Below are 27,340 nucleotides of genomic sequence, written 5' to 3'. Positions count from 1 at the left end.
TAAAAGTTATAACATCCCACACCTATAGAGAAGCAGACAAATCTCACTGAGTGACAGCTCTGTGTCATCTCTTTGTCCATTTTTTAATATGGAAAAGTTCTCTGTTTTTGTTTGTGTTCTAGTCAAAAGTTCTTTTCTTTAGATATACTTTAACTGGTTTATGTAAAAGTTGCATGGAATGTAGCAGTCATACCCTATAAAAAGACAGATGGGTGATTTTGGATATTAGCCCTTCTAATGTAATTTTCGTATCAGTTGTGAAAGGCAATGTGATTTTGTAAGATTTTCGTTGTTGTACTGCTAGTTGTTACACTTTTGAATACCTTTGAGGCCAGGTCTGGTCATTGTGAAACAAAGGCTTCCGCTAGCAGCTGCCTGCAGTAACAGTAGATGTTCTTGCATTAATGGACAAGTTAAAATGTCTTCATAGTTTTTGCTTCAGGTGAGTGTCACCTGCTCTAAGTATGGAAAGGAAAACAGAAACAGCCCTCTGTCCTGCCTGTTGCCTGATTGCAGTTGTAGGAGGTCACCTGTTCTCAGAGGACTTGGGGGCTGTGAAGAGAGGGTTCTTAGGTCACTTCAGAGGGATCAGGATTGGTCCCTCTCAGAAGAGCTGCCAGAAACTCCTAGAATAGACAGACATTGGGCCAAGTCACTCTGCCCCCCACTCCTTCCCTCCTTCTCCCAGCCTTTGTCTGTTTTCTCATTCTTCGTCTGTACTCTGCTGCTGGAGAGGAGGACGTGATGGGCTTTCAGTCTCCCCGCGAGCGTTTCTGGTAACTTGTTCGCCTGTTATCCCCGCCAGTGCACAGAAGAAAAACCAGATTCTGAATTCCCCTTGATTCCTGGGCTTTAATTTAAAAGCTAAAGTATTAGCACTCACATTTTAGAATTTGTTTGCCAAGGTTTACATCAGAGTTTGGGAAACTGGGAGGAGGGCACAGTAGATTGCAGACATGCAGAGTCAGCTACAATGTTAGGAGTTGTGATTTAATTTGTCTTCTTTTGAGCAACCAGCAGTCCTCAGAATTGATTGGAGAGTGACAGCATTGCATACATTTAATAGTCAAAGTGTTTATTTGGGGATAATAAAAATTGTGTCAAATCTGTCAAAGAGGTTTTTGGATCTACAGGATCGTGGAGGGAAAGCTGAATTCAGAATAATGCATAAAAGACCACATAAGCCATGTTAAGCAGAAAAGTAAACGCTGTCCATTAATTCTTCTGTTGACCTTTCCTCCTGCCATGTTTTTCTTCTTTCCCTCAGTCATTGACTGTGGGGACGTCTGCAGCTGCTCTCTGATTTCTCGTTTTATAACAGTGAATTTCTCTGTCTTCCTAATGCACAAGGTAGGTTTCTCTTGCTGATATTTGTGTCTTGGTTGTTGTTGAAAGTGAGTGGCATGGGTGACTGCTCCCAGGAAAAAGCAAGACACAAAGGCATTCTCTGCCCAGGACACATCACCAAGTATACGCAGACTCATCTCTCATTGAGCAAAATATCTTCCTCTTTGGCAACCAGAATGATTCCTTTGGTGCCATATTCTCCAATCTGCCTGCTCTGAAGCCAGCAGCTATTGCAGGCTTGGCGTTCCCAGGCACCCAGTTAAGTGAAGGTGACGTGTGTAGCAGGTATCAGATGGATCTGGATATAGAAAAAGCAGCTGGTTCAAAACCCCATCAGCTGCCTTTCTGTGCTGGAGTTATTTCACACTTGGGTTAGATAAGGCGGGGAGACCTCCTACACTGGCACGGAAATGGACCAGACAGTCTGGCTCGTTGGGCAGCCCATCCACCTCCAGAGCCCCTGCTTGCCTTCCCTGCACAGTGACTGGTAGATCTCTGGAATTCAGAACTGAGTGCATGCTAGGCAGCACCCTCATACTGGGTAGTCCCCTTCTTTCTGCCTCTTTGGTTCTTTAGAGAGAAATAAACAAACACTGGCTCTCCTTGGACCTGTGGCTTAAATTAGACAATTTTGCAACAGCGGCTTTCTCTTCCCACTTCTCCCTGGTTCTCCACACACCTGCTTTTCTTTTTGAATTCTTCTTTCCTTCTTTCAAAACCCAACAGTTAGATACCAGACAGGCCGTTTTCCATGTTAGTGGTCATCAAGGAAGACTTGAGCGTTGGTTTTCTTTTGGTTTCGGCTTTCATGTCAGAGTTCACAGAGATTAACTGTCTTTTCTCTGATCCCTTCCAGAGTAAATGTGTCAAATACTGGCCTGATGAGTATGCGCTAAAAGAATACGGGGTCATGCGCGTTAGGAACGTCAAAGAAAGTGCTGCTCATGACTATACGTTAAGAGAACTTAAACTTTCGAAGGTTGGACAAGTAAGTATATTGTCGTACTTTAGTGACTTTGGTAACTGCGCATGGTGTGCGCTAATCCAGGGTTGTGCAGTTACTCCTGTCTGCATACCTTCAGGCATTCGTTCACTCATTGAATAACATCCATCTATCAGGCGCCTTCTATGTGCCAGGTACCGTCAAGGTACTACTGATACATCGCAAACCAGACCGGCACAGTCCCTGCCCCCACAGAGCCTAGGGAGGTGGAAGGTTAAGGAGTAAATAACCAACTAAGCTTTCCGATTGTGCTCCAGCTGTGAAAGCCACAGGATGGTATGTTAGAGAGTGACTGGGTACCCGAGATGGAGTAAACAGGGAGGGCCTCTCTGAGGGGGTGCCACGCAAGCTGAGACCTGAAGGTGGAGCAGCATCCAGAGGGTCAGGAGAGGAGTGTTCTAAGCGGAGGGAGCAGCGAGTGCAAAGGCCCTGAGGCCTATTCAGTGACCAAATTCCATGGCATCAGCTTTTAATTGCTTGTAGTTCAGGTTTGTCCCTGGGGTGACTAACTTTGAATCCAACAAGATTTGGATTCATTTTAATTGCATGGTGAGAGGGGCTTACTTTTTCAAAGTCCTTTGGGGACACACAGGTAAGCGAAATAGCCTTTGTCCTCAGGGAATTGCAGTCATGTAGCCGAGAGAAGCCACGTATACAAAGTCCTGTGCTTTCGAGCAGACACCGGCTGTCACACCCGTCTAAGGTGCTGGGGTTCTGCCGAGGCTGGGCTTCCAGCCGAGGCATCAGGGAGACCGTCTCACAAGAGGGTGGGCCTTTAGGTCGGGGTCTCTGTGGGAGAAGATGGTGGAGAGAGGGTCTCCCAGATGAAGTGTCATTGTCAGCCAGGGTTCTGAAGTGCCAATGTCAAGGAAATGGGGTTTACAGGGAATGAAGGCAAGTGGGGAATTGAGGGAGTAAACTTGGGTTGAGAGAGGTTGGGACCAAGTTGGGAAGAGCCCTAACGCTCATGTGAAGAAATGTAAATTTTAGGGACTTCCCTTTTGGTCCAGGGGTTAGGACTCTGTGCTTCCATTGTAGAGGGCCCGGATTCGATCCCTGGTTGGGGAACTAAGATCCCACATGCCGCAGGCATGGCCAAAAAAAAAAAAAAAGGAAATGTAAATTTTATTCATTGGCTGGTGTTGGACCCGTGACGGTTCTTGTGCCAAGTGGACACATGTGGAGACAGGTGCCAGGAAGGTGTCCTACAGCCCCTTGAGGGAAGAGTGGGATGGAGTGACTCCAGTGGCCAGGACGCCTGTAACCAGGAGGGCTCCGCAGAGGTCTAGGTCTGATGGCCTCTCTCCACGTTTTGCTTCTTTTTCCTTCCTTTGGAAATGAATATGATATAAAATGCCAGAATAAACTCTAGAAGAGAAGCAAGGGATGTGAGAGACCCCTTGGGGGGTGAAGTCTGTAGGGTGTGTAGGGATAGTTTGGCTATTGGAGGAGGAGGCGGAATCAGACGTCGTAGGGTTTTGAGTCTGAGTGGACGGTGGCACTGTGGCAGAAGTCTGAAAAGCTGGAAGATGTACAGGATGGTAGGGCTTGAATCGTTTGGGTAAAACATGGTAGGGGCAATGGAAAGAAGGGGACCGACTGGAGATAATTGTGGATGTAAATGTGAAGGGGTTTGATGATGGCGTGAATGAGGGGCGAGGGCTGCAGCAGATTTGAGGAGGGAGGGAGGATGAAGCGCAACCTGCTGGACACGTAAAGTTTGAGATGCGTTTGAGACGTCAAGGCGAGGATGCCAGGGAGGCAGGGGTGGAGGCTGGACGAGGAGGGGCGTGGGATCTAGAGCATCGTGGATGGATTGGTTTTGATCGATGGGGATAGCACTTCTTGGCCACAGGAGGGAAAGAGGAGAAGGTGGCCACAGATATAGGGAGGGGAGCTGACAGGGATTTGCTCTAAATTCTCTATCAGGCCTGAGGCAAGGCCATCCATTGACATTCAAAGGGAATAAGAAGAGGCGAAATGTTTGAGGAAAGTGGGGAAAGGATGAAATAGTCATTGTGTAGCAAAGCCAGAAATCCAGTAAATTTCTGGGCAGTGCTGAGTGCCCACTGAGGTGGTGAAGATGACCATTCAGTGATACCAGTCACCTGGTGTGAGTTTTCTCCAAGGACACTCTGTTCCTTGGGTACAAAACAGAGAAAGTGGGTGGTTAGGTTCGTCCAGGCTTGGGGCTTTGCTGGGGCGGGGCGGGGTGTGTGTGTTTGTGTGTGCAGTGGATGGAGAGAGGGTGGAGGGAGTGGAGGTCTGTGATGGAGAGTGGCTGTGAGGAGAGTGCGTGGAATCTGAGCTGGGCAAGCCAGCAGCAAGGGCAGGAGGAGGCAGGCGGAGGGTGGAGGGAGGGGCTCAGTGGTCTGGTGAGTTCCATGAGGTGGTCGGGGGACTGAAGTGAGCTGGAAGCCTCGGCAGTTGTGGTCCAGGGTGGGATGTCAAACTTCTGATGTCAGCGGGGGTGCGGTTGTGGGGAGAGGGTGGAGGTTCACTTGGAGAGTCTGAGAGAGGAGTTGTCCAGCAGAAATGAGACAGAGATTTAGAGGACGTCGGACAAAGATTCCAGATAGGTTTTTCTTCAGGTTTAGTGATAACTACCCATCTTCTCATCATCAGGTGTTTCTCAGTAGCAGGTGGATTTTTTCTTCAGTTTTAGTGATAAACCATCCTTCTTGTTATCGGAGATTTGGGAAGAGCAGGTACGGGAAAAGTTGGCGTTTTGGGTTTGTGTTTTGCACCCTCGGATGCAGGTGCTGGCATGGGACCGATCATTCCTCCAAAATTGCTGGTCACAGATTATCTGCTTTTTTGTAGAGCTCGTTCCATGTTTTCTAAAGTGCTATCACATGATCTCATTTATGCCTCCTGATTGCCTGGGAAGGAGGGGTGGGAGCAGAGACCTCAGTGGCCATTTACGAAGGATGAGGAGCAAGGATGCTCCGGGCGCTGGATCTCTCTCGTTCCCTGTCCTTTCTGTGACCCTGGTAGCCCCCTGATCTTTAGCTCACTGGTAACATCCAGAAAAATCTTTTTCTGACTCAGCAAATTAAATGCACATAATTCAAGAAAGGATCTTGGTTGTGGTTCAGATTCCCTGGATGTTCTGAAGGTTACTGGTGGTGGACACTGGTCTAGTTACTCTCTCTCTTTTTTAAAATCCCCTTTAAAAATGTTACTTAGCTTGGATTGTCTCCAGATATGTCGGAAGAAGATGTAGTGACGAATAGTGCCATTACAGGGATCTAATCTGGGTAGACCCAGAACACGATGCTTTTTGGTTTTTTGTGGTCTTGGTATCCTTGTTGACCTTTATTAATGTCAGTCCTCAGAAGAGCACCAGTGTGCTGAGTCTCTTAACTGTCTCCTGCACAGTGGCTGTGTGTTTAATTGACATTGTTTAGTCTTTAGTCCTCACAGTGGTATTGTGACTGAGAGATTCTTATCTCCATCGGCAAATAAAGAAGTTGAGGCTTAGAGATGTCCAGGGGCCCGCAGTGAGTGTGAATCCTGAAATTTGGGCCTAAATCCACCCATCTGATTGCAAAGCCTGTCTTCTTATCTGCTTTGCAGCAAACAGAGGTTTAAATATCATATTATAATAAAAGTGTGTGTTGGGGGAGGGGAGGAGGGCCAGGTACAAAAAGACAAAGAGGAACAAGTGCTTGAGGGAATACCCGTTTTCTCATCTGGTGGGAGGAGGGCCCTGAGTCCCAGAGGCCTCAGTTGCCTCCCGGGTAGAGCTGCCCTTGGATGAGGAGGATCAGGGACCTCATCGGCCCCTGGCTGAGGATTCAGAGACTGATTCAGGCTGTAGTTTCCTGAAGAACAAATAGCCGAACGAGACATCTTGGTTCTTATGGCAGAGGCCAAGGGTTGCCTCCAGGATTGCTCAGTCAGACCCAAAAGTAGGAGAGATCTGGGAAACTCGTGCAGGGGACCTGTAAGCAGTGTGTGAGGAGGCTCTGTGCGGGCCCGGTCCCCTGGCTCACGTAGGATCTGGGAAAGATGGGGACCAGACGAGTCCTCAACCCCTTGATTTATTTAATTCTTTTCTGGTTTTTCTTGGCTCTACTCCAGGGGAATACGGAGAGAACGGTCTGGCAATACCACTTTCGGACCTGGCCGGACCACGGAGTGCCCAGTGACCCCGGGGGCGTGCTGGACTTCCTGGAGGAGGTCCACCATAAGCAGGAGAGCATCACGGACGCGGGGCCTGTGGTGGTTCACTGCAGGTGACCAACCCTCCCACCTCCAGGGTGCTGCCTGTCCTGTGTTCTGATGCCCAGGGGGCTTGTTTTTACCTGCCCATCCCCAGCTCTTTAACTGAGGGAAAAATTTAATCTCTGTTTGAGGCATTAAGGGACCACTTTGACCCAAAGTACATTTCTTCTAGATCCTACGGGACCACCGTGTACCTGGGGGTGGTGGGGCACAGGGTGGTAAACACAGTCCTTATTCTCAAGGAGCCCTTAGTCTGGTAATGTTTGCTTGGTTTTCTTTGTTAATATAATAATTTAGGATTCATCTCTTTGATTGTGCTTCTGTTCTCTTTTTCCATGGAAATAAGGTATATTTTTTCCCCTGACAATATACTTGTTTGCTTCAGAAGATTCGGACCGCTCCCCATCCAGGCTTCTAGAAGCCAGGCCCATGGCCTCTGCACCAGAGTTCGCAGGCTGCTGGTGCCCAAGCTTAGGTTTCATGATTATACTGGGGAAAGTTTGGTTTCCTAAATCTCTTTCATATGCAAGTAGATGTGGGTGAAATGTTATTTATTCAGTTCTTTAAAAGCTCCCTTTTATTGAGCACTTGCTCTATACCAGCATCTGAGCTCAGTGCTTTTCATCCGTTACTCATATTTGATCCTCACAACAACCTGTTCCACAGATGAGGAAACTGAGGGTCAGAGAGGTTAAGGGAGTTGCCTCAGGCACATTGTGCTGGAGAAGCTGGACTCCAAGTGTAGGATGGACTGAGTCCAAAGCCCTGTGCTCTTTGCTAATATATTTGCGAATATAAATGGACAATCTTATAAACACTCCCAAGAGCAGACATTGTTTCTGTTAATATTAATAGCTTGGTTTTGCATATAAAACCCTCATGAATGACTCCGTTGTCCTCGCTCTTCATCCTTCTGCCCACAGTGCTGGAATTGGCCGAACAGGGACGTTCATTGTGATTGATATTCTTATTGACATCATCAGAGAGAAAGGTAGGTCATCTGGAGGACAAGAAGCTACAGTTCCTGTTTTCAGTTTATGGAAGGAAAGTGCTAGTGAAAGTAGCCTGTAGAAGAGAATTGAGTGTTAAAATATTTTCACAAAAATCTAGGCCGGAGACTTCAGCTTTCAGTATGTTTGCCAGAGAACAGAAGTGATGCTGTTTGAGCTTTTGGCATAAAATAAAGCCTAGGAGCTGTGGGTGCCACTGCTCTGGTCTTCTGTTGAACATGCAGCTGCCTTGCTGATGGTATGGGACGGTGCTGTTGGAACGTGAGGGACCCCTCACTGCTGACCCTTTACGCTGTAATCTTCTAGGATCCTTGGTATTGGTCAGAAGGCCAGTGCTGTAGCCCTTGGAACGTGTTCGGTTAGAACATTAAAGACTAAATTTGCTTTATCTCTGAGTTTGCTAACAGTTGTGCATTAAACCACTTCACATTGTCTCTGCAGTTTATCCTGATACTCCATGGTGCTTGCTTTGTAGGTGTCGACTGTGACATTGACGTTCCCAAAACCATTCAGATGGTGCGGTCTCAGAGGTCAGGGATGGTCCAGACAGAAGCACAGTACCGATTCATCTATATGGCCGTCCAGCATTATATTGAAACACTACAGCGCAGGATTGAAGAAGAGCAGGTACCAAGCCTAGAAGGCTGGCGTGTGGATTTTCAGTGGTTTTTTCTGGGCAGCTTGGATATGCTCTCCTTCCATGCAAAAGGACAGGCTCTGATAGATAACTGTCTTTCTTTGAAAAGGAGAAACAAGTTCCCAACCAGGAAGGGCCTCTCTGGAAACGAATTATTCCCTACTTCACAGCTCTCATTTTTCAGTATGGAGTAGCTCAGGAAGGGGCACCAGGCCTGACAGATTGGGGAAACAGCCACAGAAAAATTGGGATTTTCCCAGGCTCACACGGCAAGCTTAGAACGCAAAGCCTCAAAGTTTCCAGCCTGTTCCACTTTTGGTCCAGGCGATATTCATCCTGATTCCATCTCTTAAATGAACGCCTCACTCTTAATAGCACATGGGGGTTTGAGCCACCAATTTGGTCGAGTTGGAAACAGTAAAATTTCAATTTTAATAAGCCATGCATAATGAAGAACAATGTGGCATTGGTGCCTTTCCATTGGAAGCTATTCATAACAGACACAAAGCTGAGTTAAAGAGGATTGAGCGGACTGCTCTTTTGGGAGCTTAGGCTTATCTCCCTCCCCAGCCCCAGCCCCAGCCCCATTGCTGTGCTGCAGACTGGATGGTGTCTAAACATCAACAGGATTTGCCTGCTTTACCCTGTTTATTGCCTTCCAGAAAACTCAGCTTCTCAAAATAGGACCTGCCACCTAATTGAAAGATTTCTAGCCCAGCAGCATAGCAGCCACGTTATCAAAGTGTGGTTAGCCAAAGTTAGTTAGTTAGTTTAGTAGGTTCTCAGTCCACACAGAAATACTCACTAGATTGTTTCCTTGTACAAAAACATCTTCAGAAGCTGTGTGTGTATAGAAAGCTACCGCCAAATAGTTAACAAGCTACTGGTTTTGAACTTTACTGCTTTAAGTCTGACTTTGTGTTATTGTAAGTGCTATGAACTGTTTAGATGGTTACTGTAGGCTATTTTATATTTGTCTTCCAGCTATATTAATTTGGGCCAGGAATACTTAAAGCATAAAGCTACCCAAAGAGAAGGACTCCTAATAAATACAAGAGAGGATAGTACAGTTGGTACAAATGGGAAGTTATTCGGGAATATCTTGAAGAACATAATGTAGTCTTTTCTTGTTCAGAAAAGCTGGGGGGAAAGCTCTCTATTTCACTCAGAAGCTTTGGTTTTTCTTCTTGTTTTGGAGAATTTAGGGACTTTCCCTCCCAGCTTTTCTGGCACTTCAGATCTTCCCATTACCATATATGGTCCCTCTGACCCTGAATTTGAAGTTGTAATTTGGATTTAGGAACTACTTAAAAAAAAAAACAAAAAACCTTTATTGCTGCTCTTTTATTGGAGGTGAGGGGTAGGAGAGGTAGAATGTAGACAGAATGTAGTCTACAGAATGTAGACGATAGAAACTGAATGTCCCTGGTAATCCCATCCCAAGAGTACTAGAATGCATGCATGCATTCATCCACTCAGCCAATACTTTTTTGGTGCCAATACGTGTCAGCACATGAACTACTATTTGATATATGAGCCTTTGGATTTATGTAGCCTAAATATATGTAGGCTTAGATTATATTTATTTTTAAAAATTAGATCCTGTAATATGTTGTTTTCTGCATTGTATTGTTTGATTCAGTGTAGGAACTTGCTACTTGATTTAGTGGTAAAGTAAGAAGTACTTTATTTTAGCAGAAGGTTTAAGTGGCAGACTTAAGAACATGAAAACCGGGCTTCCCTGGTGGCACAGTGGTTGAGAGTCTGCCTGCCGATGCAGGGGACATAGGTTCGTGCCCCGGTCCGCGAAGATCCCACATGCCGCGGAGCGGCTGGGCCCGTGAGCTATGGCCGCTGAGCCTGCGTGTCCGGAGCCTGTGCTCCGCAACGGGAGAGGCCACAACAGTGAGAGGCCCGTGTACCACAAAAAAAAAAAAAAAAAAAAAAGAACATTAAAACCACCTGATTTTTAAATTAAGCAAAAGAACAAAACTCATTTAGGATAATTAATTATTTTGAAATACAGTCATTTCCAAAATTATGAAGCATTGAGGACCTTTGGGAGTGGAAGAATGTGCTACAGAGGGATAAATGAAAAAAAGAAAAGGCAGTAGAGAAACAGCATTGGAAGGAGGAAATGCAGAAACAGGTGGGAATCTAGAGGAAATGCAAATGAGCAAGACTGAGAAAATTCTCAGCTCTTTATAAATGGATCTTCTCACATTCTGCTGTTTACTTGGAAGTAGATTTCTTTTGTTAACTTCCATTTCAGAATTAAAACAATTTTTTTTTTACTTGCAGAAACAGTATAATGGAATTCCCTTTCCTGACTGTTAACATTTTAACACATTTACTTTATCACTGATTCATATTCTCTTTCTCTTTCCATATGTATATACACACACACACACACATATATAAATAACTTTATATATACCTATATAATTTTTTAAATGAAATGTTTGTAGGTTGCAAACATTAATGTCCCTTTGCCTCCAAATACTCTGATGTGTATTTCCTAGAAATAAGGACATTCTCTTATATAACCATAGTAAAATTATCAAAATCAGGAAATTAGCACTGATACAGTAACTATTTTCGAACCTATAGACCGTGTTCAGATTTTGCCAATTTGTCCTACTAATATCCTTCGTGTGGTTCAGGGTCACGTGGTGCATTTAGTTGTCATGTAGTTTTAGTCTCCTTTAATCTGGAGCAGTATTCAATCTTTATCTATCATGACCTTGACATTTTTGAAGAGTTCAGACCAGTTGCTTGGTAGAATGCTCCTCAGTTTGGATTTGTATGATGTGTTCTCTTGATGAGATTCAGGTCATGCATTTTTGCCAGGACGGTCGCAGAAGTGATGCTGTGTCCTTCCTGGTGCATCACATCATGAGCTCCCTCTTGGTTTGTTTCACTCCTGGCGGTGTTAACTTTGATCACTTGATTAAGGTGTTGTCTGTCTGATTTCTCCACTGTTAAGTTGCTGTCTTTCCCTTTTTAATTAATATCTTGTAGGTAGATACAAGAAACTATATAAATGAACAATTTTTCATCATACTTTTTGCCTACCAGTTTTATATTCATTCACGATTCTTGCCAGGAAAAATTACCACTGTGACATTTGCCCAATGGTGATTTTCTCTTTCCACCATTCCCTTTTCATTTATTAGATGGAAGCCTACTATAAGAAATAGCTTTCCCATCTTCCTTATTTATTTATTCATTTATTTATTTATGTCAGAATGGGTTATAGTCCATTACTGTTACTTATTCTGTTGCTTAAACTGTCCCAAATTTGCCTAGTGGGAACCTTTTCGAGTTGGTTCCTGTGTTTTTTTGATATGTTCCCATTTTTGATTACTTCCTTACTCTTTTTGACACCACAAGATGATCTAGGTTCATCTTGTACTTTCCCAGCCAGTTTTCTAAGGAGCCCTGATTCTTCTTATTGAAGAGTGGTATTTCAAAGCCAAGATCTGGATACTGGGTATGTTTGTTTGTACTGGTATAATATTCTTTGAATTGCTAATTAGCAAATTAATTACTTCTCTTGTCTAGCTCTCTCTATATAATCCCTCTCTCTCTCTCTCTCCCTCATATATATATGTGTGTGCATGTGTGTGCGTGTGTATATATATATATACATATATACACACACACATATATGTATGAGGCCATGCCTCCATTTGTCCTATTTTATTTGTTTCCCTAGCCTTGTGCTTCTTCACATATGTTCCATAATCTCCTTGGTTCAATAAAAAGGTGTTCTCACATTTGTTCATTTGTTTATTCATTCCTGCATTAATTAAAGTCAGTTGTATTATGTGCCAGGCACTGTGCCAGATCCTGGAAATATAAGTAGTCATGTTCCTGAAATGGAAATAAATCCATACGATGAAGCAGAAGGAGTTAGAGGGAGAGCATGGGGCATGTTGGGTGAGATTAGAAAAGTCAGCAGAGGCCAGATTTCGAGGGGGCGGGTCTTGCAGGCCATATTGAGGATTTAAAACTTTATCCTAAGGAAAATGGGAAATCACTGAGGATTTTGAAGCAGGGGAGTGACATAAGAAGATCCTCGGGTCTTCCCTGGTGGCACAGTGGTTAAGAATCCCCCTGCCAATGCAGGGGACATAGGTTTGATCCCTGCTCCAGGAAGATCCCACATGCCGTGGAGCAGCTAAGCCCGTGCGCCACAACTACTGACGCTGCACTCTAGAGACCTCGAGCCACAACTACTGAGCCCGCGTGCCGCAGTTACTGAAACCCGCGCGCCTAGAGTCCGTGCTCCGCAACAAGAGAAGCCACCGCAGTGAGAAGCCTGTGCAGCGCAACGAAGAGTAGCCCCCTCTCACCACAACTAGAGAAAGCCCACGCACAGCAACGAAGACCCAACACAGCCAAAGATAAATAAATAAAAAATAAATAAATTTATGAAAAAAAAGAGATTGTCATTTTAAAAAGAGGGCCCTGGCTTGAGAGGGAAGGCTGGGTGGGCACGAGGCTTGAGCAGCTGCAGGGGGACCAGCGTCAGTGAGAACCGAGGGTGGTTTGGACAGGATAGCAGGGGCTGATAGTGAACCCAGGGAGAGTAGAAGCAGTAAGATTCTGTGATTAGATGTGGAAGGAGTCAGGGTGTTTGTAATCCTGACATGTGAGCCCAGAGCACCCTGGATGCATCATCTTGTTGTTCCGTAACTTAGACAAGAGCATTTTCATTGTACCCTCTCCCTGCTCTGGGCTTTTGGGCTTTTTTGTAATTTAAGGTTTAAGAGTGTAACTGGGTTTACTCACATGGAAAGATAGTGAATACCAGATGATTTTAGAGCCTCATGGTTGGTTCCTCCTTTCAACCTTGGCTGTGTGTCAGTTGACAAGACCGTAAGATTTATTATAAACATTGCAAGCGACTTGGTAACCATGCTATGTCATTGAATTCCAGTGGAGGATAGATAAATTTCAGATCATTTTTTTAGACCTCCTCTGAAATAAACTTCCCTCCACTCCTCAAAGCAAAATAAAACAAAATGGAACAAAACAGCCCCTACTCCCTGAGAATTTTTCTTGATCTATAAGACAGCCTGGGCTGTCATGGTTCCGAGAAACAAACCCATCTGACTTGTGAATCAGTTTTATTTCTTGTTTTTCCAAAATAAGCTAAAAAGCTCCAGCATTTTTATGTTATTCCTCGAGCTGCTATGATTTTTAAAAATAATTCCTGTTCCATTTGCATTAATTATTCCTCATTGGAAAATTCTTTTGTCATCACTTCATGTAGAAATATTGATTTTGATTTTCAAGAAAGTGTGTAGTAGGGAGAAAGAAATGGGGGGGTGGAGTTTCAGTCATGCAAGATGATGAGGTTCTAGAGATCTGCTGTACACCAATAGCAAGTGGTTAACAATATTATACTGTACACATAATGTTTTGTAAAGAGGATATATCTCATGTGTTTTATTTTAAACCACAATTTTGAAAAAAGTGTTGAGTAGAAAGCATCTTTATGCTTCAGTTTATTTATTGTATATTTAAATTTTTTATTAAAAAAATATGAGTTAGGGGCTTCCCTGGTGGCGCAGTGGTTGAGGGTCCGCCTGCCGATGCGGGGGACGCCGGTCCGTGCCCTGGTCCGGGAGGATCCCACGTGCCGCGGAGCGGCTGGGCCCGTGAGCCATGGCTGCTGGGCCTGCGTGTCCGGAGCCTGTGCTCCGCGACGGGAGGGGCCGCAGCGGTGGGAGGCCCGCGTACCGCAAAAAAAAAAAGAGTTAGGATTTTTAAACTTTTAAGTAAGTGATGCTCTCTGTCAATTCTTCCAGCTAATATTTAATTTTAAATTATATTGTATCTTTAAAAAAATTACTCCTTATGTAAGTCAGCATTTCAGTGCTAAAAAGTGTATGGCTGCTATTCAGAGGTGATTATTCACAAGGACTTTAAATTTTTTTTTTTTTTTTTGCGGTACGCGGGCCTCTCACTGCTGTGGCCTCTCCCGAACGCACAGCCCAAGCAGCCATGGCTCACGGGCCCAGCCGCTCTGTGGCATGTGGGATCTTACCGGACCGGGGCACGAACCCGTGTCCCCTGCATCGGCAGGTGGACTCTCAACCACTGCGCCACCAGGGAAGCCCAGGACTTTAGATTTTTAAAACCAGTTCAAAAAATTCAAATACTATATAGACTCAATGAAACATTTTCTCCTCGGATTTCTTTTTTGCAACTTCTTCCCTAGACTATAAGTTCTGTAATGACTGCAATTTATAATAAATTGGTTTGGCTGCTTTAACAGAGGCTAAATAATAGTGCCTTAGACAAGATAGAAGCTTATTTCTCTATAGAGAAGTCCAAGCTGGCAGGCAATTTGGGGATCAGAGGGTATAGGGTGTGGACCTAGGTTCATCCAGGGACCCAGGTACATTCAGTCTTGTCCCTCTACTGTCCTTTAGGATGTTTCCTTTTTCACATGGTTGCAAAGAGTAGGAGGAGGTGGAGGGCAAGCAGCTGCCTGTTAACGTAGGAGTCAGACTTTCTCTGTCGAGGGTCAGATGGTGAGTCTCTTAGTATTCCCAGTTACATATGGTCTCTGTTGCATACTCTCTCTTTTTTTACAACCCTTTAAAAACCATTAAACTTGTGATGAAGTAACTATTCTTACAAGCCTTGCAAAAGGTCTGGGCTAGGTTTGTCCCATAGGCCATTAGTTTGCCAACCCCTGTTGTAAGGTTATGACTAGAAATTGCACACCACTTCCTCATCTGTTAAATATGGCTGGGACTTCCCTGGTGGTCCAGTGGTCAAACTCCACGCTTCCACTGCAGGTATCGCGGGTTCGATCCCTGGTAGGGGAACCAAGATCCCACGTGCCGTGTGGTGTGGCCAAAATAAATAATAAATGACATAAATAATAAATAGGGCTAATAATAGTATCTATTTCAAAAGGTTGTTATGAGGATTAAAATGAGATAATATATTCAAATAGTGCCTGACACAAAGCCAGTGCTTAGAAAATTTTAACTGTTTTTACTGTAATAATAATTGATATTTAACTCTGTGAAAGAGAATTAGCACATTTTTCTTTTATCTCCTGATTTTTGTCATGGTTTATGACATTTATATCTATAATTATGACAGTTGTTCAGTGTTAGTGCTGTATTTAGATCAAAACTCTAGTCCTTTTATCACGGTATCTGTTTCTCTGAATTCTTTGTTTTGATTTTGATTTATCTCTGTTGGCTAGATTTCATTACTAGCTGTTTTGTTTTTTTTTAAGATAATTGCATTCTAAGTTTTTGCATGCTTAAAAATGTCCGAACATTGGTTTTATATCTAAAGGGTAACTTAGTAGGGTATAAGATTCTTGTTTTTGTTTTTCCCCACAGGATTTTTTGGAATTATGTGGCTGTGTTGGAGTCTAAAGTCAATTTGATTATCCCCCCTTATATGTGACTGACTTTTTCTGCCTGGAGATCCAATCCAGGCATATTCTTTATCATTGATGTTTGGGAGATTGATTGTGAAGTTTTTCCTTTTAAAATGCAGATTCAAAAAAATTAAAAAATAAAAAAAATAAAATGCAGGTTCAGATTTTTTTTTCCTTTGAGATTTCAGGAACATTTTCTTGCATTATGTCCTAGAATATTTTTTTATGTTTTATTTGTTCCCATCTTCAGGAATTCCATAATATATATCAAATCTCTTAATAGCTTTCTCCATCACTTTTATGTATTTTATTAATAGTTTAAAAAATACGTTTTCCTCTAGACTGTTTACAATGTCCCTTTCTATGTTCTTAGTTATTTAATTTTTTGCTACCTCTAAGTAGACTTGAACTTACTATATTTTGTGTCTTTCTTTTATTTCCTTTTGTTGCTTCGCCAGCTTGCTTTTCATCTCCTCTGTTGTCATATAATCTCTTATTTACACTCTTCTTTAAGAAAGCGCATGTCTGTAAAGTCTGTGATATTAAGGCAGAACTATCTGTGTTCATCTTTTCTTCTTTCTTTGTTTAGGTTCTTTTTTGATGTGTTTTCTCCATCTGCCTTTTGCTCTTTGCTCCCTTTTTCCTTTTTTTACCTTCCCCCCTTCTTTATATAGGCTCTGTGCTGACCCCTTCATTACCGGATAGTCCACAGCGAGGGGAGGCAGGGTGGCTGAGGAGGTCCACAGCTTTGCTTGGGTTTGTTGTCTCAGTGCCCTGTTACCTTCGCCCTGGGAGCACATCCGTGTGTTGGTGTTCAGGGGGTCATTCTGACACTTTGCAATGCCTGTAGAGTCAGAGGGGTTAATAATGCTCCCTCCTACCCTGCCTCTCCTCTAGGCCACCTCAGCTGGGAGGGTGGCAGTGGACGGCAGAAAAGGCTCTTCAGACTGTGGGCCTTTCTACTGTGTTGAACTGGCTCTTGACAAGCCTTCCCCCACTTCTCCTATGGCCTGCCATGGCTCAGCTCCAGGCCTTTCACTCCTGGGACAGCGACATTCAGGGGTTTCTTTTTCCTGCTACCACCTGAGGGGTATGTGTTACTTCTCAGCTTCCTTCTTATTTTGGTCCAGTTTTCACAGTACTGTATCAGAGACACTTTATAGTTTGTAGATTGGAGTTGTAGCATTCCCTTGTTTTATGTATAGTAAAATTTTCCATTTTTTATTTAGCTGTTGTTTTTGGTGAGTTTTGAGCAAGGAGAGGAAAAAGAAATTCCACTGGTGGATTTAAATTTATTTTATGCTTTACATTTTATTTTGAAAAATATAAAACATTCAGTACCACACCCATAATAGACCATTTCCTTTTGTCACATTTCTTTCAAATCTTTTTTCTTTTTAAAAGCAATCAAGTGTAACCACTATATGGCTGAGATTCCGTTTGACACCCACCCCTGGGGCCACCCCTCATCTTCACCCTCGGAACCCCAAGGCAGTAACTAACCTTGCAGTCTCTTTTTGTATTTAAAAATTTTTAAATACAAATATCTGTATACAATATATGACATTGTTTTTATGTTTAGAATATTTAGCAAGATGATATACTGTTTCATTGTTTTGCAGTTTGTGTTTTTCCACCTAACATTGTGTATGTAATCTGTTTTGATACACACACACACACACACACATGCACTTTTCCTCTTCACTGTTGCATATTATTTCGTGATATGAATGTGAGGTGTTCATTGTGAGGTATTCAGTGTTCTCTTGGTGAACACTGTTAGGAACAGCACATCACTGGACATCCTTGTCAGCTCTTTCTAGGCTTGGGTGCGTGAGTTTCTCAAGAAGTAAATGTTCAAGGTTGTAAAATATATGTGCCTTTTCATCATTACCAGATACTAACCAGTTGGTACTATCAGTTGTGTACCAAAGTGATGGTACCAGTTCACCCTCTCAACAACAGTGAATGAAAGTCACTGCTATACGTCAGTATTTGATATGGCTACTCTTTCTAACATTTACTGTTTCTTGAATAATCCTGTAATGAAGGCAGCATTATATAATGAAGATAACTTGATGGGTTAGATTTTCGGAATTGGTTGTTTCTGGGTGAATTTAGGAGGAAAGAATGATAAATCATCTAACTAGAGTCCTACCTAATGCAGTTCATTCTGTATCTGAAATGAGATTACATTTTACTGGTTTTCTCTGCCTTTTTTCCCCCAGAGTATCATTGGGCTGAAAGTAAAGTTTTAAATGTGCTGGAGTTTTTTCTGGAGTGGGGGTGGGGTGGGGACGATACGATAAAGTGTATTATTCTGCTAAGAGTGCTGCCATCTTTTGTACCTGTGTGCAGTTTTTACTTGGAGTGCGTTTATTTCTGAAACTCTTTTCCCACCTGTTTACTTGAAAATCATTAAATGTGTTGCAAGTGAACTATGAAATGATTAGATGCTAATGTGTCAAAGAGCGTGTGAATTCTCTCTTAGTCCAGAAACAGGTACATTTCATTTAATACAGTAAGTTGTTAATGCATGACTCTGCTTTTGAACTGTATGGTTCAAAGGTCCTTTTCACCCATATAATGTATTTACATGAAGGAGGTGAATTCCCTGACATTTGGTCAACATACCAGTATTCAGGGTCCAACTTGTCTGTCTGTCAAACTCTCTCTCTCTTTTTTCCTTTTTAATGAAATGCCTTTTTGACTTCTTCATTCCCTCAAAAAAGTCACAGTTCTTCATATATGCAATCTTCACTTTGCAGAAAAGCAAGAGGAAAGGGCACGAATACACAAATATTAAGTATTCCCTGACGGACCAGGCAACTGGAGATCAGAGTCCCCTCCCGCCTTGTACCCCAACGCCGTCCTGTGCAGAGTAAGTAGAAATGAAGGAAAATCTTTTTACCTGAACATAATCCTATAGAAAAGCTTTAAAAAATGATACGTCTTTGCAGCACATGCCTTTCCTTGGTGCACATTATTGTTGCCTAACTGGTTCTTGAGTGTGCCAGTGGCTAGCTAAACTAAATTTTAGTTGACCTAAACTGAAGGCTGCTTGCTACACTGGCTAGGAGTCTACGGGACTGTACAGATATCAAGTGCTGGTTCTCCAAGGAGAATCTAATTTTTAAAAAGTATTTTATTTATTTGGTTGTGCTGGGTCTTAGTTGTGGCAGGCAGGCTCCTTAGTTGCAGCTCACCAGCTCCTCAGTTGTGGCATGCAAACCTTAGTTGTGGCGTGTGGGATCTAGTTCCCTGACCAGGGATCGAACCCGGGACCCCTGCATTGGGAGCACGGAGTCTTAACCACTGCGCCGCCAGGGAAGTCCCAAGAATCTAATTTTTCTTTTGATGGGGTGTGGATTGTTGCAGAGGTAGGTAACACCCTTTTTGATGAGTCAAGACTCTTCGCTATGTAAAAGTAAGTAAATTGACCATCAATGTGTCAACACAATCATGGTCTAATTTTCCACAGTCAGCAGAAATCTACTGTGGGTATTTAAACCAGGTTAGCAAACTACAGCCCCCAGGCCAAATCTGGGCCACGGCCTGCTTTTGTACAGCTCATGGACGGTTCTTAAAGGGTTATTAAAAACTCACACACACAAAGAATAATACATGACAGAGACCGTGTATGGCCCACAGAGACTACATTATTTTTAGTCTGGTCCTGTACAGAAAAACTTTGCCAACTCCATGTTTAAACTAAAACGTGATAAGAAAATATTTGTTAAATCGATTATGTGAATAACAATTGTAAGTTATTTTTTTTCTGTGTATCCTAAAGTCACTCTCTGGTATAACATCTACTTTTTATTTTCCCCTAGGAGTCTTATCCCTGTTTGCTTCTGATGTGGATTTTTAAACCCCTGTTGGCTTTAGTACTCTATATAAACGTTTTTGATAACATATATGAGGCTCGTATTTACATTTGCTTTCTATTTAACATTGAAATGAAATTATATAGCCAAAGTATGCTCTCCACCAAGCCGCCTCTTCCTTCTGCCTGCTTTTTTCTTTCCCAGCGGACTGATGGGGAAAGTTGATTTTAAATTGCTATCTGCAGTGATTTGCAGTGGAACCAGCACGTCAGGGCTCCGAGTCCTTGCCAGAAAGCTTTCCCTACATGTTGGCTCAACAGAATCAGCTCTGACGACTCCCTTTTTACCAGTGGCTTGCCTGTGACTAATAGGTTCTCTGCCTCTCCGTTCCCGTTGTCCCCCTTGTAGGGTGCAGACCCAGGAGACCCTGGCCCCTGCTGCTTGTTTCAGCTTGTTCCTCTCTGACCAGCCCAGAGCTGCTGGGTTCCTCGTCCCCCTGGACTGTTCTGGTCTCCACTCTGCTCAGCAAAACAGAGTCTGGGGGCTTCCCTGGTGGCACAGTGGTTGAGAGTCTGCCTGCCGATACAGGGGACACGGGTTCGTGCCCCGGTCCGGGAAGATCCCACGTGCCGCGGAGCGGCTAGGCCCGTGAGCCATGGCCGCTGAGCCTGCACGTCCGGAGCCTGTGCTCCACAACGGGAGAGGCCACAGCAGTGAGAGGCCCGCGTACCGCAAAAAAAACACAAAAAACCAGAGTCTGGGCTCTGATGTATTGCCCCTCCACCCTGGGGCCCTAAACTGCCGGTCGGCTTCATGTTCACCTTCATGTCGCCGGATTGGGGGCTGAATGGATCTGTAGTCCCTGCCTAACCGTTCCTACACTTTGCCTTTACATTGCTCTGGCCCATTCAGATCCTTCTGCCCACAATGAATACCATTCTTTTCTCTATGCACATGTCCCACCTTCCTTCAAGGTCTAACCCAATGCCTCATCGTACAGGCCTGCCTCGCTCCACCCTCCTGGAAAACAACTCTCCTTCCGCCAAACCCCGGGAGCACAGGGACTTGAGGCTCTTACTTCAGAGTTATTTTGCTGTGTGTTTCTGTCCGATATCCTCTCCTGTAATGTCAGCTCCTGGGGGCAGGAGCTATGTCTGCGCCGCATACGGTCCCCAGAGAATAGAGTATGTGCATTATAACTGTCGTGTAAGGTTAAGCAGTATGTCTGCGTTTTTATTAGTGTCGTCTTCCTTTTCTTCTTTTCAGAATGAGAGAAGATAATGCTAGAGTCTATGAAAATGTGGGTCTGATGCAGCAGCAGAAAAGTTTCAGATGAGAAGACCCGCCAAGACTTCAAGCACAGAAATAGGTATTTCAACAGAAGTGCTCTACTGGTTAATTGTTTATATCATTTGTGGCATTTTGAAGCAGGCAAATAATTTGTGACTGTTTTAACAAAGTGAACCACAATTGAATTTTAAAACCCAGCCTCTTTTTTCTTCTGCCTGTATTTCTTTTTCCAAGCTGGATTCATTAAATATTGAAATCAAATACAGAATTAATTCTGTGAAGGGCAGGGTTAGCACTTACAGAAAAATGGTTGATACTGGTGATGAAGAGCAGATATCATCATTCCTGCAATTTTTATTAAAGTAGGTTAACCCACGCTGTGCTGGGAGATGATCTGTAGGGATCTAGGGACTGTGGGGACATGGCACTGGATGGTCAGAGTCAGGATGCCTGAGTTTTCACCCCAGTGGGCCTCTGACTGGCTGGCTGTATGACACAGGGCACTGGACTTCCTGGGCCTCTGACTGGCTCAACTCCACATCCCTCCCAGCTCTGATGCTGGGAATTCGTCTCCCTTGTACGTCTCCTTCCTTCCAATCACCTTTTTAGACAGGGACCCAATTGTGTGATGTATGTTTAAAAGGTAAGTTTTTAGCATTTCACGTCGAAATTCCTATTTCAATGAATAGTATATTTAAAAGCTCTAAATCTACTTTAAAATGGTTTACTGCCTTGCCAAACTTTTAGATGTATGCTCCTTAAAAATTCTAACTTATTTCTTTGCCAGATGTGGACTTTCCCCCTCTCCCTGAAAAGATCAAGAACAGATGCAAGAAAGTTTACATGAAGAATGAATTTGAATTTGGAAGGCTTGCATTGTGGTTGACTACCTTTTGATAAGCAAAATTTGAAACCATTTAAAGACCACTGTATTCTAACTCAACAATACCTGATTTCCAATTACTCATGTCCTCAGATAAGAAGAAATCATCTCTATGATGTAGACAGTGTTATATTTTATGGAATTTTATTTTAAATTGAGGAAGCAGTTAAATTGTGCTCTATATTTTCCAGATGATGGTGATTGAAATTCTAGTTATTGTCATTTTTTCTTTTGATAACCTCAACAAACTTAGTTTCCCCCCTGCTTTGTGGGGAATGATAGGGCACTTGTAAGAGGAAAAATGATTGGGGATAATTAAGTAACAACACCCTATAGAAGTGAGAACAATTTCATTTATCATCACTTATCCAGTAGTGGATAATGCATTTTGATGGCCTCTTATTTTGGCTAAATAATAATTAAGCCAGTGCCCCAGACTGTCTCCCCTTGCATTGCCATTGAAAAATCATGGGGGCGGAAATCATGGGAACTTAGGATAAAAGGCATGGTTTCTTCTTAACAGCTGACCAATTACCATTCAGCCTGTTGACTGAGAAACTCGTGGTGGGAAAACGTTTGTCATCTTTTCTTTTCATTTGAGTAATTGTATTTAGGAAAAAAATGCACCTATGGATAACCAGTTTTGGGTTATCACTTGTTGCTGACAAACCACCTGAAAACTGAGTGGCTTTAAACAACAACTGGCTTTTCCCCATCTCTTCAAACTGGGCTGGGCTCAGCTGAGCAGTTCCTCTCCTTGTCTTGCTGCTGTCACTCGTGGTTGGCAGGATGGCTGGGCCTCTCCATCTGCATGCGGTCCTCAGGTCTCACCTTCTCCACGTGGCCTCGCCCACAGGGTAGCTGGACCACATTTATGGCAGCTCAGAGGTCCCAAGGGTATAAAGCAGTAGTGGCCAGGTTTAAGACTTAAACCCAGAACTGTCACAGCATCACTTCTACTGCCTTCTATTGATTAAAACCAGTCCCAGGCCCAGCTCCAATTTGGGAAGAGGAGACTGCACGAGGGCATGAAGTGGAGGTGAGGTTCCTTGGAGGCCCCCAGTGTAACAGACCGTCAGAACCAGTGCCATGGAAAAACAGCTAAAAAAAGAGGTTAGCAAAAGTAGAAGCTGCTAGTGACCTTGGGAAGCTGAAGCTGGTTATGATAGCTGCTGTAAGCTGGAAGTCAGGCAGAAACAGAGGGCCTTCAGCGAGCTTCCTGAACCAGTTCTGCTGGCTCTTAGCGTATGTTCTAAACCATTGCTTTGGGAAACTGGTCTCTTAAGGTTGGGTGTGTTCGGGAGGGCAGAGCATTTAAAGCAGAGCCGCCTCATTGCCCTGGCTGCTGCAGAGGGAGGTGAATGGGGTGCTTTCTTCACGCCCCTGGCTTCAGTCGGGCCCCACACCCATGCACGCAGTCAAGGCTGCAGTGCGGAGGGGCAGTTCTCATGAGGCCACTAGTCAGATTGAATTAGCAGTAGCTCATTTTTGTTTTAACCAAGCAGTAGGATTTGCTAATGTTCTACCTGAAGTGCCTTCTCCAAAGACATCCCTCTTTGCCCTGTGTGTTGAATCATCATTCAATGAGTGTATTTCAATTGAAGCATCATTGGTGGACTTTGTAAAGATAATAAAATGCCATGGCAGCTTTGCCGTTAAGTCATGATCTCCTTAATCGAATTCTTCTTGCTTTGTCTCCAGAAAAGGAAGGACTAGATCCAACCCTGTTAGTAGCTCCTTTCTGAGGTCTTTACCTCCTTTGAAACCCTGAGGTTGTTTGGGGAGAGCCTGGCTGCCATTTTCACAGACAAAATTACATTGACTTCTCCCCCCACCTCCCCTCCCCCCCATCCATTGAACTTAGAATTGTTGAAGGTAAATTACCTTCTAAGAGGAATGTAAATGACTGCTGTCTTCTTGTCAAGCCTGTAAAGAAAGAGATTCCAGTTCAGTACTTGCAACAAGGATCTTGAATCCTGTTATTTGTATTGCATTGTCACATTGAATGGTCCTCGTTTTTGCGATAACGTTTTGACTCTGGACTTTGGGGGCAAGGTCTTTCACCAGCATACAAGGATTTGATTGTACAACATATCTGCTGCATTAACGTCTCTGCCTGTAGCTTAAGATCAGTTGTTTTTGCACTTGGAAACACCTGATCCTGGCCAGCTTCGTTTGTAATAGGACATTGATTTCATTTAGATTTCCCTCCACGAAGTCAGCACCTATTATGTGGTGTAAACTGATGCCAAGACAAGATTAATAGTCCCTAGGTTGCCTAGGTTTGTCGTGTGTTTGGTAAAGGTGAGTGCAGGTTCTCCGGTAAGATTACATGGGATGGATTCACGTGGAGGGGCTGTGAAGATGGGGGAGGGGGAGGTGAGCTCGAGGTGCGGGTGTAAAAAAAACAGTGGAAATGGAAGTTCCAAAGAGGTGGTTTCTGAGGAAGTCAGAGGGCCTGGGACCACAGCAGTCAGTAATAGTTGAATCAGGTTACCTGGAAAATAGGTGTGATAGCTACACGTCTGCAGTCTGCTTCTGGGTTGCTGGTAGACATTAAATTTGCACAATATTCCCATAGCTGGCTAAGTATTTTAGAATTACAAGCATAGGATTTTATATTTGGGGTGAAGAAATTATCTGGCATGTGGTATTGGGGTTTTTTAAAAAAGCCAAATTTCAGAGTCTTAATAGCCTGTTTTTTTTAAAAAAAAACAAAACAAAACAAAACAAAAAGACACCTTGTATCCAGTGTGTGGCCCTCCTGAAAATTGTGGTCATCTCGCCCTTTGAAATCGGTGACTTTCCAAATGTGGCTAAACGGGGATGAGAAAATACATGTACTACTTTCTTGGGTGTTCGTGCATTCTTTACGTAGCCCAGTTGCTTTGGAACAGCCAAGAAAATCATCAAGATTATTTTTAGGGGTTATTAAGGGGTTACTAGGGTTTTTAAGAACTAATATAATGTCCTGGGTTATTTCTAGTTCAGAGGAATGTGGAAAAAGGTATGCAATTGTGAAGTGTTCTGTTGTAGCTTGTTAATCCGTAAGGGAAACTTAGACTGTAGACGTAAGTACAAACCCAGTGCAGTTTTTGTTTTCTGTATGTTGTTGGCGGAATAAAGTTTTACATCGTAAGCACATGGCCTCCCTGATTTCAATATGCCTTTATTAGGATCTGTATTAGCCCTTAATTTCGTTAAAATCTTTTTTCCTCTTCCTCTTGAAAAATAAGTTCCAAAATATAGTTTATTATATCTTCCATCCTTAAAAAGTTTGTTCCTTTTTTACTATGGGCAGTTCACATAAGGCAAAAATATTAAACAGTTGGTTTTAGTGTGTTGTATAACTTTGCTGTATATCAAACTAATTTTTACAAGTTTTCATCCTAAACCTCAAATCATGTAATTAATAATTTGCCTGTTTATTTATGACCTAGTTGTGATTCTTTTATTAATAAAAGCTAATGGAAAAGGATCCTTTATTAAGTCGATGACTAGATCTACAGTTAATTTTCCTGCAGTATATGAAGTATTGTACCAGAATATTAAAAGATATGTAATATTTTATTGATAAATCTCTCCTTTAAAAGGAATACGTTTTAGGATGTCATCACTTTGGTGTGAATCATGTAAATGTTGATAATATGCACTGTTTATTATACATTAGTGTTTCAAGAGATTCACTTAATTGCCTTTTTGCCCACGTATATTATGTAGTCTATTTGCAATTGTTTTAAAAAAAATGACATTAAAAGAATAGTTTATGTAGAGAAACATTAGTGGATGTTAATTGTCTCCTCGCCTGTATTTATGGGTGTTAGTTCAACTGCTTTGCTAGTTGCAAAGCCGTATTATCAGAGTAAAAGTGTATTTGTAAACTGTATGGGAACTAAAAATTAGGAATAAAACCATTTTCGTATATTATAGTATTTGTCATTTACTTCATCTGAAATGTCCAGGAAAAACTGGGATTACAGGTCCCTCAACCTCTTATACTAGCCAAATGCTGACATTTTGCAGCTCTTATCTAGAAGGGAACCTGGAATTCAGAATGAATGAATCAGTTCCTCAAGCATTTGAGTGCCTATTTTATGAGTAGCTTTGGGAGACAGGGAATTTTATTTGGAAGAACTTATGAGTAAATAGCGAGTAAAAAGTATGTCTGTATAATGTATACAGGACATGATTAGACTTCCCTGGTGGTCCAGTGGTTAAGACTCCATGCTCCCAATGCAGGGGGCCCACGTTAGATCCCTGCTCAGGGAACTAGATCCCGCATGCCACAACTAAGATCCAACATGCCGCAACTAAAGATCCCATGTGCCACAACCAGGACCCGTAGCCGAATAAATAAATATTATATATAAAAAAAGAATCTGTGTGTGGTTTATGGACAAAGAAATTCATGTGTTGCTCAGACTTGTTGTCATGTCTCTACCTGGTAAGGCCATAGACCGTTTTGGGTACAAATTCTCTTCCATTCAGCAAAGATTAAATCCCCACTAGAAGCTAGGGACTGGGAAATGGATGAATAAAACAGTTATACAGGTAGTTATAATTCGATTAGAGTAAACAATAAGGGTATTAACTGAAATTGATGGTTACATAGAGGAGTGAATTACAGGGAGTTAGGATTCAATGGTGAAGATCACTTAACTGTATTCTTGACCAGTGGGGAACCTTGTGTGTGTGTGTGTGTGTGTGTGTGTGTGTGTGTGTGTGTGTGTGTGTGTGTATGTATAGAGAAAGAGGGAAACTGTCCTTTCATTTTCTTATGGGTTCAGTCAAGGCCAGTTTCTTTGGATCTCTTTTTAGAAATGAACATGCAAGGCAAATAGCTATTTCTCTATTCAGCTCTTGCTTCTCCATTCATCTCTGAACAAAGAATAACTCTCTCTGTCATGATCTATACCAGTGGCAGTTCTAGCACTCTTTTGGACACATTTTGCAACAAAATATAGTACATATTTATGAGTGTCTTTATTCTCTATCCATGCATCTACTTACTGCATTTTTAACCATTCAGTTCTTGATGAAATATAAATTCACTGTGTTGGATAATCTAGGCCAGTTTTGCAAGGACTTCCTAGTATAGAGTATAAATTATGGTTTGGAATGAGCCGTTTCATTCTGAATGTAATCATTATTGAGATAACATTTTTCAAGGGAAATATCAAGTTCATGTCATAAGGCAAAGGATTTTTTTTCCTGCATTGTAAATGTTTTCATATAAATTTACAAAGTCAATAAGGTTACATTGTAATTTAGTTTTACAATTAATGAATCATCCTTTATTAAGAAAGATAACATCTGTTCATTCAGGATTACCCTAGATAACTCAGGTGATCTAGGTCTTCCAAGTGATGGTATTTTTTTTTTTTTTTTTTTTTTGGCCACACCACGTGGCTTGAGGGATCTTAGTTCCCGGACCAGGGATCGAACCTGGGCCCTCGGCAGTGAAAGCGCAAAGTCCTAACCACTGGACCGCCAGGGAATTCCTGGTGATGGTATTTGAATGTGGCCTCATGATTCATGAGGTCTTGTGTGCTTGTCTTTACTTTGTTTAAAAAATTGTTTTAATTGTACAATATGGGTAACACAAAATTGGCCATTTAAACCACTTTTAAGTATACAGTGCAGGGAATTCACATTATTGTGCGACATTAAACCATGATCCGTTGCTAGAACTG

General features: G+C 42.7%; 1 protein-coding gene across 4 annotated transcripts in view; it reads left to right on the top strand.

Moving 5' to 3' along the window:
* Window positions 1-25,569, top strand: part of PTPN11 (protein tyrosine phosphatase non-receptor type 11) — a 78,128-nt gene extending 52,559 nt beyond the window's left edge. For 2 of the 4 annotated variants that reach the window (XM_022600319.2, XM_022600321.2), the window contains 7 exons: window positions 2,204-2,335; window positions 6,437-6,591; window positions 7,504-7,571; window positions 8,066-8,217; window positions 18,416-18,528; window positions 20,741-20,843; window positions 21,552-25,569. In XM_022600319.2, coding sequence (XP_022456027.1) covers window positions 2,204-2,335; window positions 6,437-6,591; window positions 7,504-7,571; window positions 8,066-8,217; window positions 18,416-18,528; window positions 20,741-20,810 — 690 coding nt within the window. In that variant the 3' untranslated portion in view covers window positions 20,811-20,843; window positions 21,552-25,569. Of the gene's footprint in view, window positions 1-2,203; window positions 2,337-6,425; window positions 6,592-7,503; window positions 7,572-8,065; window positions 8,218-18,415; window positions 18,529-20,740; window positions 20,844-21,551 lie in introns of all 4 variants that reach the window. The other 2 variants (XM_089894531.1, XM_089894532.1) reach the window with 1 other exon arrangement.
* Window positions 25,570-27,340: the final 1,771 nt, after the last annotated feature.

This window comes from Delphinapterus leucas, chromosome 14 (assembly GCF_059928025.1).
Source record: "Delphinapterus leucas isolate spDelLeu-1000000601 "Yukka" chromosome 14, BTC_Dleu_Yukka2, whole genome shotgun sequence".
In the NCBI taxonomy this organism is placed as follows: Eukaryota; Metazoa; Chordata; class Mammalia; order Artiodactyla; family Monodontidae; genus Delphinapterus; species Delphinapterus leucas.
Note: the sequence above shows the minus strand (reverse complement) of the source record. Positions and strands in the feature narration are given on the sequence as shown.